Raw genomic sequence first — 22369 nt, 5'->3', positions numbered from 1 at the left:
TATGTGTAATATCTTAACTCGCGGTATGTGGCATTTGGTGGGACTAATTTCGCTAGTACGTGCTATTCAATCTAATCAATTTATTGTAATATGATTCTTCTGTGCGGCCTACAGTTGGTTCTTGAGCTGCAGCGTATTAGCGATCGCGGTGAACACCAAAATTTTCATAACGTTTGAAAACAGAGAGAGAAAACGGGAGAAACACAAAAAAGATACAGTTGTCAAAAGTTTGTTCTGCTAATATTAGTCTCAAACAGCATGACGCATAGCCATGTAGCTTTTCCAAATACATTGTGAAATAATCACTTCAATCGGTAACCGACTTTAATATTTGCACGCAAATTTTATACATCATCAGTGACTACTGTAAGACTTGTGCAACGTTTTTTTTTTATAATTTATTCATAATCTATGGGCACTACTGCCCTATACATAATATGCGTTAAAATATATAATTATTAATGAATGGATGTTAATGATATAAAATATACAACATCCCGAGCATTCAAACTAAGCTGAAATAATCATAGTAGGTCTTATAGACTAGCTTTACGTATCTCTCTATTCCCTTTCTACCTACAATTAAAAGTATAGTAAAATTCTGCACTATATTTCCGTAGGCTTGATTTAAAGCTGTGCATTGTGTCACAGTTTATAACATAGTTTGGTAGTGTATTCCAAACTCTCGTAATCCTATTTAGCGTGGAATAATAGGCATGACTTATATGAAAAGCTGCCTCCACAAGTTCCCGTGCTGTTTTTAGATCATACGTTCAGATTCTACTAATAAACAGAGCTTTCAAGACTTCTGATTGAATACATTAGAGAGCACCTCTCATAAAAATCATGTCGTCATACTCATACACAGACTTTATTGAAGGAATAATTAAAGATTCGCTATCACCGAATAGTCATGGTCATCAACTCTCATGGTTTGTCCCATCTTAAAATTATTAAATTAAATTGAATCATCTAAAGTAGACTAGTTAAAATTGCTCTGTAGGTATCTACAATTACATTGCATGAATCAAACAAATTCTGGTGGATATTAAACTACTTGAAATCAACATGAAGATGCGCAGGATTCTGTAGCATTTATCTAATCTGAAATTGGCATGAAATAGTGCAACCCTATGTGAAATCATACGCGAGTCACGAAAGCATTTGATGATCAGTGTATTGTATAAACAAGTCCTCCTTTTATTGACATGTTCGATTGTACATACGATCATTTTCATTATGACCTTTTACAGATGTTAAAACGACTTTCTTACCCTTTGTCATGGATGGAGGGCCTAACCGGTGAGAGAGAGGAAGAAAGCGGAAAATCTGCCACAGACAAAGTATCAAGCCTTCCAAACAGCGCAGAGGCTCCCCAGTCAAGTGTATTCAGCAGAGTCTTGAGGTGAGTTGTAGCTCAATAAGTTAGTACTCTTTTCAAGCCTACTCAAATGTCGACATGTGAAACATTTTCGGTGATTTGATTAGTTATGCGTTGTAACCAGTTAGTAATAACAAAAATGACTGCCTCCTTCCCATGACTAACAAAAACTGTGTAACGTAAGCTCACCGATCAATCTGGTGAGTGACTTTAGCTCGGGTCTCTTCGCCAAAACCCCCAGCGAGGAAAGCGGCTTTGGCAGGGGGGGAGCGACCCCTCCTCTCTCAGCCTCATCCTATTCCCACTTCCAAGACAACGGCAATGCATCGTCGCAGTTTTCCCCTGCAGGTTCGGGAGGTTCTGCCGGGTGAGTCAATATCAGCGACCCACCCCCCTCGCCCTGCAAAGATTTCCCTCGGTCTTCTCATCGTTATTGTTGTTGTTGTTGTTGTTGTTATTGTTGTCGTTGTCTCACCTTGAACTTACTACTGCCTGCCTCTGATCTATATTTGTCATTTTTCCTACATTTATCCTCGGAGCAAAGAAGTGGAATATCTAGACTTTATCTAACAGATGCAGCTGCCTCTAGAATGATATAATACTGTGTCATTGCTGTTAAATCCCAATATCCGTCAATTCAGAATTCCTGTGAATTGTGCCTGCTTGTCTAATTGTTCATGTATGTACGTGTTGAACACATATTATGCGACAACCACAGAGACTTTCGCTTATTATATTATGTGGATCCTATACTTTTGTTCTATTCTGAAAATTTGTATGAAATAATCTCGTGGGTTCAATGATGGTCTTCGATTTGACTTGAAGAATCTTTTTTGTTCATGCAATCGTGTAATTCCAGACGATCGTCCATGGGTACTTTTATCAGACAACAACCTCTCACCTCATCTGGCAGCAGCAGCATTGACAGTAGCCGTGGAAGCAAGACTTCAACGGCACCTCCGAGACTGGACTACCGCAGTATGGTATCGGTCGAGGATATGCCGGAACTGTTTGTCAGTTTTGACAGTGAGTATATCCCTTCTAAACAATATAGGCTCGCTAGTACATACTTACCATGTATACATTTACAAATACCCATGTGTATACCGTATGTATCACCGTCGTGTGACACGTAACAAACATACAATTGCATCGCGTCCTACCTACCTATCATTGAAATATTTCGCCTAAGTGTAGTGTAGTATTTGCAGGTGTATACAGGGTGTTCACCGCTATTTTAATCTTTATTTTTCAAACTGAAACGATGAAATGTTTCGCCAAAGTTGATAATGATTCAAACACTTTTTATTAATAATACAATAAGCAATTTTTATTAACTCACAAAAAAAAAAAAATAGAACCTGATTTAATATAATTAATTGGTTAGAGTTTAATTGCTTTCATCGGGTACATGGAAGTAATTTGAGCCTATGTGTGATGTCAGAGTTTTGAGATACGAGTTTTCAAAACGTGGTGTTTCAAGAATATGATATTGCAATAGAATGTCTTGTAGACTAATAAAGAAAAAAAAAATATTAATAAAGAAATCTATACTTTTAATTCAGGATTGAAGCAAAAATAAATAAAGATTGAATATGAGTTGAAAATTCTGTATACTATCTCCTCTCGAGATAACCATGCCTGCACGATTCCCTTTCTCAATTTCATCTCTCGACGTACATACATACATACGATATACCTACGTTCAAGTATACTAATACCTACACTGATGTCATATTGTATCTGTTTCTGTTGCCCCTCTAGTCCAAGCACCCAATTTTCCCGAACTCGAAGGCCTCGGTAGGTTCACAGTGTAGTACTTGCTTGACTCTCTCCTACACCTATTAACCCCGCAATACTCGCTTTCCACCATCTGTTATACCCCAAGTCCCTTTGCTTGTGAATTTTTTTTTTACTTTACCACTCCTTGCGCCCTGCATACCCCTGTGCTTTATACAAGACATAACAGTTTAATTCGTTTGCAGTTTGTTCTTTTACAATTTACTCACGGTGGATGTCGTTTGCGACGGTGAATAAATGTTTGCGGTGATTTCTTTTGCAAATATATTATACTGCCGAACAGTAATTGTATACTTGGCAAGGGTGTAGGCGGGTGAACGTGACTTGATATTATTCATATAGATGTACGGTAGAGTTTAATATCTTGCCACAGTTTTCTTAGAATTCTAGCTTACCATTCACCTGATCGTCACTTGCATACTTATACAAATTCACGGCGTCCGCATGTTATCGCAAGCGAAGCCAATTTGTACAGGCATTCATCAACTTCTTCCCTTTTCCTAGAATGTACCAAGAATTTCCAAAAATTGCCAAAACATGTTGTCAAACAGTGACTGTACATCTATTTGAAGGTGCATATTGGGTATTCCACTGCACTGCAATCAACCATATCTCTTTCTATGAATTTATACGGGCATTCTTCGTCAACTTTGCTTTTGCCATGATTATTCTGGTTTGGATTGAGATTTATTTTATACGCGCACGCACGCCTGTATAATATATCAGCAGCCTCTTAACACTATCAAAACAATCCCTAGCATGATGCAGAAACTATATACACATTTATAATTACACAGTGGTACACACAACGTTATACTAAATACCAATTTTATTATCATTCTATGTCGACATGCTATATTTATTATTGTCGTGTCGTCGTTGTCGGTCATGTCGATGTTGTTTCGTGTATTAAATACTATCCAATTGACTCAAAATCATTGATATACACGTATGATATATGATTCTTACTATTACATTCCTATCTACGCACAATGTCTACGATCAATATACCCACTCTGAACAAAGTTATTGTTTCTATTATTATTGTTACCACTATTATAGTATTAATAAGATGTTTGAATTTGTTCAGCCTCTTTTTATTCGACTTTTTGATACGTCACAAGTTTTGAGCCAGTGTCTCTTTCCGCGTGCGTGCGTGTGCGGGTAGCTAGATGTTGATGTGTGTGTTTGTGGCGTTATGGCAGAATTGATTCCGCGGCCGGCCCGATCCTGTGACGATCCCCCGCTCTACCTTCGCCTTCGTACTGGACGTCCTAAAGACAAGAGGATACCACGATCAACACCGATCATGAGTTACGGGAAAAAGAAACTTCGACCAGAATATTGGTTCAGTGTACCGCGTAATCGGTAAGTAAACTATACGTATGTACATAATGAAGTCATTTCAGGCCATTAATGATAAAATGTGCTGTAAACATGTTTGGTTATGATAATTTGGTGAATTTATCGCAAAGCGAAACGCTACATATTATTGTATTCAAAGCAACTAAGCCCATTGCAGTTTGTCGAATTTACCACAAATCTAGACGTGAAATTGATCTTATTCGCATTGAATCGTTTACGACAGGTAGCATTGTGGAAACTTCGAGGTATTCAGTGTAATCGAGCAAAGGATTTTTTCTCGTAAGATTACTGGATTTGATGCTAAAATAACAATCTAGTTTAGAAAAACGTTAAACTGCAAGAATTTTTGGATTAAAATTAGTTCTTGGTTCCTATTTTTTTTTTTTTCAGTGATGCTAATAAATATTTTTATCTCCGGTTATATTATTATACCTTTAATGAATCATCAAATACGAAAACGAATACGAAAATCTAAAGTCAATCACAATTACAGACGCTTCGAAATTCCTCGCTCAATATAGCATCGACTTAAACGACAAGCTATCAAAATGCAGTTTCTCTACATGCTCACGTGTAAATTTGATTGATTACAATCTGAAAGTTATACATATTTAATAGTATCTATCCCCGCGCGAGAGTTTGGGCGCGTGGCGGGAGGCGATGTTAAATCGTGAACAAGAAAGAGAGAGCACGATGAGGGCAGGGAGAAGGAGAAGTAGGATAAAGAAGTCTGCGTATGCGAGATTTCATTATCATACAGACCTGTATGTGACATATGTGTGTATGCGTGTGTGTACTGAAAGAGTTGCGTAATGTGTGCTGCAGGTTCAGTTATCCGTTCTCCCGCGTCCAAGTAACAAGACTATAAAATTTCGTTTCCGTTACAGTTCATTTTTGAGATTATAATCCGCGAAGGAGTCTGTCGCAAGAATAAATTTTATATTCTCGTTTAACTACGCTGCACAAACTGGGGACGCCAAGATCGGCTACTGTGAAAGCACGTGGTTGAACGCTACGCCCCCGAGTATATACACGTACACATGCTCACGCACACGCGCGCGCTCGCGACATGTACAGCTACTTCTAGAAATAGATCGCGTGACGGCGGTGTGACGAATCTCGTTTTCTCCGTATCGCGAAAACACTCTTATCACACTTTCGATAATAATGAACTGATTTAAAAGCACGCGGCGCGGCGAATGAGTACCGTTCGGATTTGTTGTGATGGGGTTTTTAAATTAATACCCTGGGTATTATAGAGTACTTATCGTTTCACCCCGGATTTGAAAAAGTTGAAAATGAGCTACGCTGTCAGCCGTCTCTTCGACCTACTCTATGTTCCGCCGTTGAGAGCGGTCGTACGTCACGTGTCGCCGTTTCTCTATCGCAGGTAATAAATAACAACGGCGCCAACTAAGAAACAGGATTATGATTTTTTTGTTTTTTTTTTTTTTATTTTTTAATCTTTCTGAACACTCCATGTATCTGCAATAATTTGTAATATCTGATGACTTACAGCTTGGAATTTTGAGGCCGAAATATTGCAATGTAAAATTATTTATACAACAGAGATGGAAGTTTGGGCGTTTATTTGTTTCGTATTCAAGTACCACGAAAAATGTGATATAAATGGATCTCGAATGTGGAGCAATTCCGACGATACTGACGGGTGCAAAAATAGAGTACGTTTATTTAGACATGACAACTTTCGCTAAACATTGTGCGGTGTGAAAATATCGAAGGTAAAGAGAGAATCGGTTAACGTTCTGGTAACTACGGCTTCAATGATACGAAGACTACGATAATATTTGTCATTCGATCAGTAATAACGTTTTTATTTAGTTACTCAAAATTTAAGTGGACCGATGTCAGTATATTTATATTGATTCGGCCCATCCGTTTTTGATTTCGCTTTTCAAATGCTCGAATATTCGAAAATCCATTGACGAGTAATGCAAGAGTAAACTATACTTCATCAGGTTGCGCAAAGTTAGGTAACGCGAACGTAAGTAATTACGGATATTCAGATCAGTCATCAACCTCGAATTTTGAAGATATGAATATGACATGATCGATTTACGGCTATTAACCACGACGGAGGAATTATGCCGCGTAAAGTATTTTCGACAACGACTATAACGAGTATTTCTATATTTAATGAAAAACCACTCATTACGCAATTACTTACACGCCCTAAACTGCTAATCCTATGGAAGTTCTATTAATCCATTTCTACCAAGACATAATATGATATGAAAAGATGATGAACCATCACTTGAAAAGTTTGTTTTTTAAAGAACCACATTCTCCCAACTGACATTTTTTTTTAAACCACATATTGTAATGAAGTGCGCTAATTTGCGAGTCTAGTATGACACACGATACGCTGATTAATTTTAGATAAAACAATGTTAGACGTTGCAGGTGCAAAAAATTTGAAGACTCTACAAACAGAATTCGATAATGTATCCGCTACATGAAACCGTGAAGAGACGAAGATGAATTAAATAACATCCTCAATTTACGATATAATACGCTAATCTAAAAAATTTCCAAGAACAAACATGCAGCATTGCCAGCAGCGAATAGAACAGTTTGAAATCTTGCCAACATTGTGCAACGCGTTGTGTCCTACTTTTTCCCGCGTGTCTCGTTCTGTTATTACTGCCAGTTATATCCTGGTCCCTAATTTCCAGCCGCCCGATTGAAATTTTTGCGAATCACCCCGGTATTTAACGCTTCGACGCAGTTCTCATTATTCCATGAATATTCTACCTCCTCAAAATTCATGGAGATAATGGAATGGGTCATGGAACAAAATGAATTATACAGGTGTACACATATTACTTACTGAAATTATCAGCATTGTCATAACATCCATGTATAGTTTATTCGCTCCCGTGTTTGTTTTTGTAACAATGAGTAATATTACCCGCACGGATTCTCTTCAGTTATACATTAAAGATTTTGTTTTTCGATGGAGGGCTCTTTCTTTATTCCTATCTTAGACAGTATCGTATATATCATGGTTGATGTAGGGATTGCAGGTTGAGGGAGATCAGACTTTTATTTACTATATCTTTGCCATAATGTAAAGACAATACTGAAATACTCAGGTACACGTGCGCTGTAGACCAGACCTACAATATTGAATGGTCCACTGAAAATCGAAGATTGTCGTGATTATATGGACAGAAAAAAATTGTTTTATGTTCAACTACGCGTAATTTTATCTCGTACGTGTGAGGCACCGTGCGTACATTGAGTATCTACGAATTTACCTTCAATCGCAAATCGATTAAAAATGTGTACTTATCGTTATATTAAAATCACATCACTCTTTGGGAACACGGGCAATTTTGATCCTCTTATTCGAGATTCCCCAACTATCTGAGTAGTATTGCCAATTAAATATTGCCGAGCCACTAATAGAACTTTTTGCAGGTCTGAGTCTGTAGTCTGTAATGATCCGAAAAAGTGACACATCACTTCCTATGTAAACATGTACCACCTAATTACTTGGCTTCACGTATTATTCACGGAATCTGGTGCCGCACAGGATACAATTGACAATCTTTCGCATTGGCCACTAATGTAGCTATTTGCGTTTTGCATACTGGAACCTGACGTAGGAGCAACGAAAATTTTTTAGGAAACGGTAAACTGCAATCGGTGTGGCTCTTGCCAGTTGGCAATTAGTACGCAAGAAACTGATTTCTATTAGTACAAATCAAAGATTCAATTATTTACAACGAGGGAAATGAAACAGGCAGTACGTAGGTAGTTCCTCAGAAATACAGTTAGTAATCAAATTCTATATTTGATTGTCCGAACCTGCAACGGTAACTATTTTCCCTTAAGGCACTTTTTCTGTGTGTAGTTGTCGGAGCTATGCGCATGGTGCAGTAATCACAGGTATAGATGAACTGACTATAGTTTTAGATTCCTCGTGCGATAATTGGTATGTAACGACAACAGCTCGCATATACAAATTATTTAGCCCCAGCAGTTATGCCGCATCATTCGTGTTACCGGAATACGTGTTGTATATTAAAGACTACAGCAGCACAATTGTACTCACAGACTCGACTATAGTTACAAAAACCAGAAATCTGGATGGCAGAGCCGCACTTTTTTCTTATTGTAAATGTGGAATTAAATTTCTCATTATGTGTTGTGGCTCTAGGGTCGACGACCTTTACCGGTTCATAAGCGCCTGGGTACCAGCCCTCTACGGCGAACTAGACGAGAATCTATGGAGGGAACGGGGTTACATTCTTTCCGACACCGACACCGATCTCGCAGCGGAACTTTCTCCGGAGTACTCGCCCCTTCAAGACAGAGATCTCGCCGATCTCGCTGAGGCCGGAAAATCTGGACTCTCATCAGATATCGACGATATATCAGGACGCACCCGTGAATCATGGGAGGTGAGTGTTGACGGACAGAAAGATAATTGTCTTGGGCGTCATTTACAAAAACGTTTCCACTGTTATCTTCTGATCTTCTTTCTTCGTTTTCAAATTCATGATTATTGTTTATGATATAATTGTACATACACATGTACAGGTATACGGTGACGGTGGGTGGCGTATACGCGTTACTCGCTTATACGGTCATAATTGAGAGTTGAGTAGGTGTGTGTACCTGTATTGGTGTATGAATGGAACATTGGACTAGCGAATCAATGAAAAGAGACGAACCCTACGTATGCTATATTTCCATACCTCTAATTATTGTGTTGAGTAAAGGTGATGAAACACGTGTACATCATAGATGTGTATGCATATATTGAATGTGTGTATACATATATATACCTTATATATACCGATACATATATGTATACGCGTACCGCAGCTGATCAAGGCCCCCTACGCAAAGCTGTACAGCATCCTGAAGACGTCGAGCGCATCGGCCGATTCGGAGCAGCTGGCTCACGACTCCGAGGTACAAATCCTACGATATATCATCGTAAATCGTCGGCTCCAGTATCGCAACAAACACGATTCCCATATACACAAACAGAAATATTACAAATACCTACCACAAGAACGATGCATATTAGTATTATATTACATTATATAATGTAGTATACCGATACGTATGTACTTGCGAAAGTATAGTATATAACTTCCCCATGGATGCGTATACAGTAACACAAATATACCTTCAACCCGGATCGATTTCATTATAGTCATGTTTCGTTGTTACGCGTACGTACGTACTTGCAACATACTTATATACATGTGTATAGTTTTTGTACAACAATATGAATTGTTATCAGTTTTCACCCGCATCGGGCACGCGTGATCGTCCGGTAAATTTGCCATCGACAAAGCTCGTCTATATCTTTCGTCCGCGTCCGTAGGTCGTAATTGTTTAGTTTATACCTACGCAGTATATAAATTCATGTGTATTTTTGTGCTGTGTAAACCTTAGGGTCTATGTTGGTACGGTTAAATATAGACGTAATAAAACGCGATCACGTACACACATATCGCGTATGGGATAATTGTCAGAGCCCACCGAGACGGTAGATACATACTAGGATTTCCTTTCTAATCAGCTACCTTATACGTCGCGGTTAAACATTATGCATGTGTGCCGAGGTATTCAAAAATAGATTTATACATGTAGAATGGTGAAAACTGTGACTCGTTGTGCCGGTTAATACGGCATTCCACTTTGCTTTTTTCTTGATTTTTTTTTTCCCTCCGCGCTTATGATCAAGGTAAGATCGACATCCTTCGCGATGCTCATATATGTATACACGTGTGACACGGCAATTAAGACATGTGCTTAACGATCGGTGGGGAAATTTGTATGTTGTCACAGGCGAGTATCTTTCCTCAATTACCCATGCACGCATCAAATGTCACGTGAACCTTGAATTTAGTTGCAGGGATGTTGATGAGCCTCGGGTTTGTTAAAACTCGAATTTCCTGACTCTTCCACCTCGTAGTAATATCTGTTCAAATTAATATTCACCTCCGGGCTGTTAAACCTCGAGCGTACGCGATGTGTATCAGTATAGCCTTTACACGTCTGTGTGTTGTGAAAAACTACGATTTTGCAATATTTTTTTACGAAAGTTATCGAGGGTCCGTCGAGTTGAAAAAGTATTATATATAATGCATACAAGTCGTGTAACACAATTATCTTGTTATACAGACGATCTCTCTTTCTATTTCTCTTTCGATCTCTTTAACCGGACCTTGGAATAGTTTCGCGAGAGTTTTGAATGCCAAAGCGTTCATCGTGATTGTCGTGTTTGCCGTTCGACATAATATACGCATATTATACGAGGGTATACATTTATAAAGTATAAATCGATTACAAAAACATGGCTGTAGTAAAGCTGATACAGATGGTGGAAAACGCGCGATTGCAAAACGTTGCATTGGCATGGCGTTTCGCCTTTGTTTTTATCATGGACTCTCTTGCGTTTTTTTTTTCTTTCTCTCGCTCTTTCTCTTTATCTCTTTCTTTCTCTCTACAAACAATTCTCTCGCCACGTTTGTCAATAATTATTGTTATATTCTCTTGACCATTGTTCGTTACTTCTACGACGCTACATACATCTTATGTGTTACACTAAAAATATCGCTTCTAAAAAGATGGATTACGGTAGCCGCTGGTCTCGGGAAGATCGTTCTCGATTCCCTCGATCGTTCGTTTCGTCGCACACGCAACTCGCTCTCGGCCACTGATGCTGCGGTGTAACCTGGTCGTACTTTATAGAACGTGCAACAGCAGCAGCAGCAGCAGCAACATCGGCAACGCGTTGTACGTAGATGTATGTCCATTATAAACATACGTGAAGCGTGGCGCGTAGCCAACCTCTATCGCGCCTGGCCGATCGACCAGTTCGGGTTTACACGTTGATAGGTGAACCTCGGTTCCGGGACTTTCACGTTATTCGATATGTTGACGAAAAAAATCGTGGGAATAAGAAAAATCGCGTCAACTCGCTCGGAACCAGCGATCATCGGTCATTGTGCAACATCCGCTTTGTCGCTAAATTGTGACTGGTGAACGGGAGATCGATTTTCGCGGACTGAATTTTTCAGAACGCTTTATTATATGCGCAAACAACTTGACGAGTCGCCCGCAGTGTCGGTTCGAGATGCTTCCCACCGATCGATAGTCATTGCTCAAATAGCCTCGGTGCTAATCAGTTCGGGGTGAAAGTTCCCCGAGGTATTAACAAGAGACACAACAAAGCAGACTTTGAACAAGGAGATTCGGCGTGGGAGGTGGGGGTACAACAAAATCGGGATTCGTTTTTCGGGATCGATCAATCGTTCCTTACCCACGATCGTCACCGCACTGATCCTTGGTTACATCGATAAGTTTTATTTTTACTTGGTCATATGTGTACATCAGTACACGTGCGCACGTGTGTATGTGGGGGATGGGAATAGCTGACGAGCCAATGTGTTGCAGTCTTGTGGGCGCGGTGTAAATATATCCCGATTAACATTCACGAACTGGTTATTGTTACTCGGTGCTGCTGGCGTGCTAGGTGAAACGAACTCTGTTGCAGTTTTCACCCGCGAATTCCGGATTTGCATTTTCAATCCGCCGGATAACCGTGATATCCATCAGATACACTCTTGTCCTCTTCTTCGGCCGAGAAGGATAAAAGGGGTTTCTTTACGAACGGACAAATTTGAAAAAAGATATTATACTTACGTGCGTGAGTGGGTTTTTTTTATTTTTTATAATTTGTTACGTGTATACAACATACGAATACAATGCCGAAGTCAAGAATACCCAACTCGATCGCAAAGATCACGAAATACCTGAAGCAAAAGGGCAAGGTAAATTTTACGTTTACATGTGTTATTAAATAATGTTTCAGATCCGTGAGTCGTTTGCGTTTGCGAGATTTTCTTGTCCCGAAATAGATATGAAAATTCAAATGACGCGGGCGCCATAATACCATATTATCATCATATTGTAATGTATTGTATATGTGAGCGAGACTAAATGTTCCATACGAATATCTTCGAGTGAAAAAAAAAACTGGTTTTCGATACCTGCGTATCATCGAGTATTATACATATGTACAGGAGCACTGTAGGCACTTACCTATGTTATACCGAATATAATACTTATGCATATGCGAGTATCGACGGAATAATTTGAAAGGAAGGCGCGTCGCCGATCTCGGCACGATCCGTTCGGACAAACAAACTTCTTGCAATCGCGCAGTTATATCGTTGTCTTTCTCCCGTTATTCCTATCTCTATTCCCTTCCCACTTTTCTACAGCGCCGCGTCATCGAATCCGCCTATGACGAAGACGTAAATAAATAAATAAACAAACAAACACTGAAACAAACATCGGCCTATGTGATTTTCGCATACCTTCGCATTGCAGTCGCTGATGACTGTTTGCTGGTCAAATTGCAGACGTGACGTGCAACATGCAAGATTCTAGTTATACGTGTACACAAAGATAGTATGCAAACGTTTATAACTGATTGTCGGAATACCTATTTTTCAGAAACTCGCCACTATGTAGAGGAATAATGAATCAGCGGGTAAATAAAGGCCTTGTTATGTGAGGTATCTAATCCTTCGTCCGTGAATACGTTGCAATTTGTATACAGGGAGACAATTTTATAGAGCCGCCAGGATGTGCAATGAAACACATTGACGCCCCCTATTTTTTTTTTTTTTTTTTTGGAAATTTCTTGTACGAGAAAAATTTGTTTTAAAAAGAAAAGGCACGTGATTGTTGGTCGGCGATATACAACTGCATTATACTATCCGATATACATACCCACGACACAGTTAAACAGCAACATCAACCCACTACCGGATGCATATATTATATTATATTATTGTATTATATTGATACATGGTACATTATACTTACCTGCATATAATACCATTTTAGTATAGTGTAGGTGGATGTACGCACGTTGTGTTGTTGAGCCTATATACATAGATAATTGAGACTATAATCCATACAATTATATTGTATATTCTTACAAACATGTATGATTTGCCGATATATACATATCTCTATACATATACATATATATATTAGTATGTAGTAGCGTAGCTTGGTGCATTCGTAGATAATAGTCGTTAAAAACACTCATATCTGTCAAATGAACCGCCAATGATAATCATTATTTTTTATCTTGTCACAGGTTAGACAGAGAGAGAGATGAGATTTGTTTAGAAAATTAATCGCGTTTATTTGACTCACGCCAATATGAATAAACAAGTATTTTCATCGTTTAAACAAATCTTTCTTGAATAGACACTTTGCCTGTTGAGTGAAATGTAGTTTATTCATATAGTAATTGAAACTTATTTGAAGCATTGATTTTTGTATAACTACATTTATCTGGTAGATACAACAAATTTTTCTCTGCATCAGAGGTATTCCTCTTGTAAAGAATAAGTGATGTGTGCCAAACCTGTCAATGTACCCATTCTTGTTGAAAGCCATTGGCGGGGCATTTAACAGTTAGCTGGGTACCAGGAACTCTTGTAGTCATGAACTTTGGCCTCCCGAGAAACAAGGCAATAGTTAATTTTCAGCAGATTTAACTAAACTGATTTATTTCGATTTTGTGGTACACTTCTGCTGTCACGCGAAACACAGAATGCTCCAAAGATGTAGGGAAATGATGAAATTAAAAGTTTCAAGATTTCAAAGGTTCCTATCGCCATACCTTTAACGGCCTTGGATAATGTATATAATGATACATGCGACGCTGAGTGTTGTTTCCGGTCTGCGGTGATGCACCTGCTGCTGTGGGGTTGCCCCCCAATTCGAGTTGGCACTTTGCACTTGATACATAGGTTATCTAGCTACTCTTATGAGGCTTTACACCAATCAGCGGCACACGATTGGTCCTTTAAAAAATGTATTACGCTCACGTTTGCTCATCACGAACAGCTCATTCGACACCCTCTGGCTTCGTGGAAATTCAGTGATGAATTTTTGGCCTCTTACAAAATTTCTGTCATGTTGATAAGTAGTGAAAAAAACATTAATTCAAATTTTTAACATTACCTTTATTGTTTTTCATTACAAGAACTAAATTTATTGAACTTCCAACGAGATGCATTCATTTTACATCCAGACTGTATATAAACCTAAATTTTCAATTATCTGAAATTACAAAAAATGTAATTTTTCTAATAAAATTTCTTCACATGTACTTATGGTATCCAAGAAGTTGTACAATCATAGAGGTCGTTTTAGAAAATATTGAACCGGTAGGATTGGTTACATTCAGATGTATAAGATTCAGCAGTATCAAAAATCAAGGACTTGTATTGTTGAACGCATATAAGATACTGGCTAGACACTTAAAATGGAGCAAATTTTCATTTTTTGAGGACTTATAGTGTCCTGCTACTTAGCAAAACAACCCTTGATGTGAAAACGACATACATACGTATTTATAGATTACCTATGTATGTACGTTCAATCAATCATCTATTACCTTAAATTTAACTTGATCCTATGTGATTCTCAGGCGCTGTCCAAGAGCGAGGAGCTCAGACGAGCCTTGTACGCAACCAGTGTTGGATCCATTGATGCAGATGTGATTGTACCAGACCTAGTTGGGACCACAGAAATACTGAGCGATGAGCACAGAGAACACCTATGTCGTCATTTACCAGCTAGGGCTGAGGGCTACCAATGGAAGCTTGTATTCAGTACCAGCCTTCACGGCTTCAGTCTGAACAGCATGTACCGTAAAATGAATAAGCTTGAGAGTCCTATACTGTTGGTGATCGAGGACACAGGTGGCAATGTAAGAGGATTCACAAATTTCTCCCATCTCATGATTTGCTTGTGTGTTTGCAGCACCATTGAAAATGTCAATTTTCTTCCATCTTTCAGGTATTTGGAGCATTGACGTCCTGTTCTCTACACGTAAGTGATCACTTCTATGGAACTGGGGAATCTCTGCTGTTCCGGTTCACACCAAAGTTTCAGGCATTTAATTGGACTGGTGACAACCTCTACTTTATCAAAGGGAATAACGAGAGTCTTGCTATTGGTGCTGGAGAGTGAGTATTTATACCATTTCTACGAAAAATTATCTCTTAAATGTAAAATCAACTATTTTCAATACTTTTACAATGAGATTTGTGAAAGTAATGGCATAAAAACTTGTACAGAATACTTAATTTGATAACTTCATGCTTAGTATCACATAATTTTTACGAAAAAGATCTTGTGGTCATTCTTTCACGATGTTATCGATCTAGTTGTGTAAGGTAGATCGGTAAGTTTCCGAAAGAAGTACTAAGAACAAATCGACTGATGCAATCAAATCATTTGGCGTTTTATGTTGCTAATTTATGTATTAAAATCGTGGTAATTGATTATCTATAGTGGGAAATTCGGGCTCTGGCTAGATGGTGACTTGTACCAGGGTAGGACACAATCATGCAGTACCTATGGTAATGAACCCCTCGCACCGCACGAGGACTTTGTTGTCAAAACTCTGGAGTGCTGGGCTTTCGTATAAGATATGCTCGAACCGATCACCCTCTTGCCTTGAAACTGCGAATGGCGGTCCGAACTTTTCCGACCTTTGCCGTTGCACATTTATCTGCACCATACTGGACATAGGACTGGATAGATACTGGGGTCCAGGAGAAGAGCTCTAAAAACATTGCTAACTGATGCACTAGCAATGTGATGTAATAACTGGTGTTCTTCTGTACAGGCAGAGAATGCAAGAAATAACCTTGTTGGTAAACAATTGAACGACAATAAGTTTGACCCAACGAAACTCCTCGTAATCGTCGTTGTTGTTCCGTTTCGTGTAAATTTGATGGTAAGAATTAGGGTAACGGAAATAGAGGTACTCTGAGGATAAAGAAAGTGGCCAAACAATTTGATACAGGGGAGATGATGCGCCAAGCTGCTATTTACCAAACTTTACTTTGTGTTGCGAATTAGTTGTTAGTTGTTATTACTCTTTTTCTTTAGTATTTCCTTCGATCGTTTTCTCTCTTTGTATAATCCTAGTGTATTTATGTTTTTTTTTTTTTTTTTAAATCCTATATTTTAAGTAATTACATTACTGATCGTTGATCCTGCGATGTGTTGTCTACGATGTGATAATAAGAACACGATTAATTGGGAGGGGGGAGGAGGGTTATGTAATGGTTCGTTGACCGTTAGATTTAATGTTTATTTGCTGAGATGCCTGATAGCATTTTTTCGTATAATGCCAAACAAATTTTAACTCTTTATTAATTGAAAATATTTGATTCTAATTCGATCCAATTCTAAAAAACAGGCATATTTGCATTACAAATTTTGGCTACTGAGGATAGAAAACAGAAGAAATATGTGAATTACTTGCCCTTATAATCAAGAGATGAACATAGCTGATCACTCTAACAATGCAGCCTGTATAATTCGTTCAGTTCTTTTTCAGTTTCGTTATATGACGTATGTCATCTAACTGGTTACAGGCTGAACTTGTGTGTTTTCATCAGTCTGAACACACTGTTCCACCGGTACACTAGGCTAGTAAATGTTCATTGATGTGTAGATAATGTAGATATTGAGTGTCAGCAGAAAGAATGTAAGAAACAGGGAAAGAAAGTGGGATTTGAAAAAAAGAGAGGGAGAGAGAAAGAGATAGAATAGATATATAATATTCATATAATATACCCACATATTTGTATATGTTATATTACGACATCGTCGTATCCACGTTCAATACTACCAATAAGATGTAACATGAAATAATATCATCGACAGTCGAACACATCTGGCATCTAGGGTGTATAGAATTATGTGTATAATGCGTACGAAATAGGATAGCCTAGTAGCGTCGCCTTGGGTCGTCGTTCGTCATCGTCTAAGAAGAAACTGCATATACACACGCACGCACACACAGTTACTTCCGTGTGTATGTGTATATTTATATTATATAACACGTCACGCTATGCGATCTATGTTGCATTGGTTAGTTGTTCGTGATATAAGGAAGGATTTAATAGGTAAAAAAAATTACCCCGTAGTGGTGCAAAACTACTTTGCTGTAATCTGTACAATCGAGAGTATCAATTTGACAAAGAATTATGCGTGCCCTACGTTCTTTTCAAGTTTTCTCATTCTCGTGCCGTTTGTCTAATGTTTAAATGCTCTGCCTTTGTGGTGGACTCACAATTAACGATGATTATATGTATACATAATTATGTGTTGTAATAAACGCGCGATGTAATATGATACCGTATACATAAGTCATTGTAGTTCATAAATTGAGGGAAAAAATGTATGATACAACTGTTTTGTAGGGTATATTGTTGAATTAAATCGACGTTGCCTAAATAATAAAGGTAGAGCTATTGGGTCGCCAATTATCAAGCGATCTCGCATAAGAGAATATAGCCTTTTGCCTAGCTACTAGCTTGCTAGTTATATTGCTAGATGATAATATGCATATATATAAACACACACACACACACACGCAAATTGTAGTCTGTAGATCGTTCTGCGTTTTGCTTATTCTTTTGATGATGATGATAAAGTCGATGACGAAACGTATAAATAGTATATTATAACTGTATACAACGCGATAGTACCGATAAGATTATTGTTACATACATATACATATATACACATATAATATATATATACATATATACATAAATAGTTCATAAATATTTAGTAAATTAACGTATTTTGTGATATTCACAATAACTATTGTAAACACTACCGCTTTCATTGTTATAATATACATATTACATACTACATGATAGGCATTTCAAACGAGACTCAATACTTATTTTTATTTAATTTGAAAGAAATTGAGAAAATACATTATGATCGAGTACAAATGCTAATCGAGGGATCTTAACTCATTATTTTAATTCGTAATTTTTATTCTTCACCTTCAGTACATGGATGATCATTTTAATAATAAATTGTATCCCGAGTTGAAGATTTTTTTTCGCGAAACAACCAACGTTAAAATTATCAGTTACATTTCGTATTTTCATTGGGCAGTTATTAATTCTTTGGTGTGTAGCAAAACGGTTTATCGGTTTTCTGGGAAACTTATCACAGTGAATACCTAATCAAAATTGACTAGTTCTAGATAATTATGGATCTCATTAACGTTCAGGCTGTTACTTTAACGGGCTGTACTGAAATTACATAACGCATTTAAGTTTGCTTTTTTTACCTCAACCCCCTTCACACAACAGACCATAACAAAATATTAAACTCCCCCTGCCTCTTATATTGTACGTAATTTTTTGATCCTTGCAAATTTATGGTCATCTTCACGCAAACTCCTATATTGAGTTGACTTGTCTTATGCCAAGAAGCGCTACTGTCAGGATATTAACAGATTTGCCATAGACGAACTCTGGCTTGCCAAATTTTTTTACAAAATTTTTGCAATCACCAAACTTTTATTTCTATTTAGATAAATTATGTCATAAACTGGTTTGACTCCCTCTGCCTCTCAAATTGTTACGTAATTTAAGTACGGCCCCTAACAAAAAAGAGGAATATAATGGGTGGACGTGGTAATCAATCCCTAACTTCGATTTCATCCGTAATCGACAGAGAGTTTCAAGGAATACGTCTGAGCCCAATATAATTTACTCAATCGTGATGGTACTAATATTACTTCAAAGTCGTTTTATCTTCCTTTGCCTTATTGTTATTTTCGTCTTTTGTAGATGTTATTAGAAAGCATTGTTTCGCTCCGGGCTTGACAGGAACTTTGTTGCTGCTCCGTTGACACTACATGCATTGTGGCTAGAGCATTTGTATAGGAAACAGGTTTTTGAAAATTGTCAATTAACAGTACGCATAAAGTACGAATCAGACTGACTTCAGGGATTGATAAGTCGATTGCAGCTATCTTATTATATACAATATCGTATTAATTTATTCCATAAAATCGCAGTTGTATACTAGACAGATGATATAAAATCTTGGAATCAAATTGTCTCGAATTATTTCTAATCAACCTGTTGTTTTTTTATTGCAGAATAATATCACGATAATTATTAGTGTTATGCAACATGAGAAGAACACTTGAGTCTCCGCTGATTAATTTAACAACAATTCACGTACAGCTTTTTCGACTCTCCGAAGTGCGTGTATATATATGTGTATAGATGAGATCAATAATCGTGTGTCGATACTGCACTTAGAATTACGTTTATCTAATAATTCTTTGATCACATGTACACAATATATACGAACTACGATGTAAGTCCAGTCCGTTGTCATCGATTATATATTAATTTCCATTAGAAGTATAGCGATAACCAAGATGAAGCCGAAGGATCACCTCCCCATAAACTTTCTGGACCAATCTTGACACATTTTACAGTCCTACTCGTGCAGGTACGCGGTTGATCTAATTCATTATTCATGTATACATATACCTATATTCGTATGTAATACACATTTGTTGATGGATTATAAACACCCTGCTCGTAGAAACCAACTTTTAAATATATATATAAAATATACATACATATACACACACATTTACATACAATATAATCTATACCTCTATATAAACATTACGTATGATAAGATCTTGCGAATACACATATAATATAGAATAGTTACCAACCCAAGCAGTCAATATTGTTAAGTAACAATGAAATTACAGTGAATAGTCTTACTTGGAGTATATAAGCGAAGTATATACAAACTTTACGTATTGTATGTACACTTATAGTTTAAGGACTCAGTGTGTTTTTTCGCGTGTATATGTACATATGTATATGTATATATGTTGACACAGAAATATATATTACTCAATAAATCCCCAATCGTATAGTATCAAAATAAAGCTATTCGTTGTAATTTCTCTACGGGCCCTATGCAAAATTCTTCAGCCAACTGTATGAGTAATGTTGGAATTCGTATGAGTCAAATCATATTCTGAGATTGGGTGGGTCAGAATTCAGTTAAAAAAAAGTGGAGTAACATCGTTCAAATCTCGCCGGTGAGTCGAGCTCTCATATTGCTTCATAGGAGTGTCCGAAAAATATACGAAAGAGAAGCATTTTCTGCATCCTCTGCCTAGTAATGTGGCGCTCGTGTGGCGCTCGCACCACCAACGCGGGAGTTTAGAAAAGTTGGCTAAGTTTGAACGAAAATATGGTCAGCCGTCGGCAGCGCCAAGAATCAAGATTTTTGAAATGGTCATCCGTGAGCCAAGTCAGTGTGAAGACGTAAATTCTTCATTTTTAATAAATTAGCTTTTCATTTCATGTCTTGTAATTACCTCTCATATGAATCAAAATTAGTTAGTTTTAAATCCTCAGCATATTCCCTCCGTGCAGTAATCTGAAGAGTGCTGCACTCTGGCATCGATTTCATTAAGCCTAACCTCTCTCTCTCGCGAGTCGCATTTAGTAATTTATGTGCATTATATGACGGTAAAAAAACAGTGTAAAAAACTTTTGCATCGAAGCTCGCTAGTCGATAGGCGATGTAGTCGATATGGTCGATATCAGCTGTGAATTGTGATGTTGACTTATTACTTCATTAGTCGAAATTGAAAGTGTTTAAAACTTCACACGTAACAAATCGTGCGGGAAGGTTTTAAAAATGGTAAAGTTTGATCATGCTAAAATTATGATCAGTAGATGGTTTAATAAATTCAAATAATAATGTTCTTTCATTTTCCAGCTACCGCTTTCATTGTTGAGAACAGCACAAAACCATCCTATGGTAAATCTTAACCTCAAAATTCTAGTCGTTTCATTACTTATTGCCAATTGTGGTTTGGTATTTTTTATTTCAGCTCGTCGAACTCAAAAATGGAGAAACATACAATGGACACTTGGTTAGCTGTGATAATTGGATGAACATTAATCTCAGAGAAGTCATCTGCACATCCAGGGTAATCTCAGTTGGCGTTCAATTAGCTTGCTTACATTTACTACGGGCACAGCATTGAATGTAACCTCGTTCAAAAACTCGTTAAATAATGTGTGCAGTACTGTAAGGCTGAAAGTTCCATTCCAGTTTAACCATCCTTGGAAAGTCTACTTTCATTGCAATGTGTTTATAAAAATTGCTGTAAATTATTGAGTTTATTCTATACTATCATTGCTAATCATCATAACAAATTGTCAATACAGGATGGTGACAAATTTTGGAGGATGCCAGAATGCTACATTCGTGGTAGTACCATTAAGTATCTCAGAATTCCAGATGAAGTTATAGACATGGTTAAAGAAGACGTTCAAATGAAATCGAGGGGACGAGGTGAAATGAAAGGACGTGGCGGTCAAAATCAACGAGGCGGTCGAGGCGGAGGCGGAGGTGGAGGTGGAGGTGGTGGCAGAGGTATTTGATAGTCAAAATCACATTGAATGAAGCAAATAAAGAAATTTTGAGATTTCATAGTTTATGCTTATGTTCTTTCAGGCACTTTCGGAGGACGTGGGGGAAGAGGCCCTGCGCCTTTAGGTCGAGGTGGTAATCAAGGTGGCAACAAACCCCAAAACAAACCAAGAACCAAATAAATATTTATTTAATAAGTGTTTGTACTATGAAATTACCCTAGGTTATACATGTTTTCTAACTTGTAAAGAAATGTTATGTTTTAATTGTAGCATGTCACGTAGATATTCATCATATACGTATCTATGTATTTGAATCTAACTACACCATTGGATTATAATAATCATTTCTATAAAAAACTGTTACGGTTTGATTGCTGTAGTATTTTGAGTTGATCAACATCATGCATGAGACTTGCAAAATATACGGAGAGAACATCACAACGATCTGTGAAATAATCGACTATCTTCATCGCTTAACTTGCTA

General features: G+C 37.6%; 2 protein-coding genes across 14 annotated transcripts in view; both read left to right on the top strand.

Moving 5' to 3' along the window:
- Nucleotides 1-19514, top strand: part of LOC124175234 (TLD domain-containing protein 2) — a 79311-nt gene extending 59797 nt beyond the window's left edge. For 6 of the 13 annotated variants that reach the window (XM_046555267.1, XM_046555264.1, XM_046555266.1 and 3 more), the window contains 10 exons: nucleotides 1254-1405; nucleotides 1566-1748; nucleotides 2241-2407; nucleotides 3146-3181; nucleotides 4387-4549; nucleotides 8733-8976; nucleotides 9404-9493; nucleotides 15057-15338; nucleotides 15428-15597; nucleotides 15926-19514. In XM_046555267.1, coding sequence (XP_046411223.1) covers nucleotides 1254-1405; nucleotides 1566-1748; nucleotides 2241-2407; nucleotides 3146-3181; nucleotides 4387-4549; nucleotides 8733-8976; nucleotides 9404-9493; nucleotides 15057-15338; nucleotides 15428-15597; nucleotides 15926-16061 — 1623 coding nt within the window. In that variant the 3' untranslated portion in view covers nucleotides 16062-19514. Of the gene's footprint in view, nucleotides 1-1253; nucleotides 1406-1565; nucleotides 1749-2240; nucleotides 2408-3145; nucleotides 3182-4386; nucleotides 4550-5371; nucleotides 5937-8732; nucleotides 8977-9403; nucleotides 9494-11411; nucleotides 12370-15056; nucleotides 15339-15427; nucleotides 15598-15925 lie in introns of those variants that run through there. The other 7 variants (XM_046555258.1, XM_046555263.1, XM_046555259.1 and 4 more) reach the window with 7 other exon arrangements.
- Nucleotides 19515-20946: 1432 nt separating this feature from the next.
- On the top strand, nucleotides 20947-22323 carry LOC124175245 (U6 snRNA-associated Sm-like protein LSm4). The gene is made up of 5 exons (XM_046555290.1): nucleotides 20947-21145; nucleotides 21224-21265; nucleotides 21339-21437; nucleotides 21679-21886; nucleotides 21968-22323. Exons 1-5 carry the CDS (start codon nucleotides 21143-21145, stop codon nucleotides 22063-22065), a joined length of 450 nt encoding a protein of 149 aa, XP_046411246.1. The 5' UTR covers nucleotides 20947-21142; the 3' UTR covers nucleotides 22066-22323.
- The last annotated feature ends 46 nt before the right edge of the window (nucleotides 22324-22369 follow it).

The sequence above is a fragment of the Neodiprion fabricii genome, chromosome 2, assembly GCF_021155785.1.
Source record: "Neodiprion fabricii isolate iyNeoFabr1 chromosome 2, iyNeoFabr1.1, whole genome shotgun sequence".
In the NCBI taxonomy this organism is placed as follows: domain Eukaryota; kingdom Metazoa; phylum Arthropoda; class Insecta; order Hymenoptera; family Diprionidae; genus Neodiprion; species Neodiprion fabricii.
The sequence above is the reverse complement of the archived record's forward strand: the minus strand, read 5'-3'. Positions and strand labels throughout refer to the sequence as shown.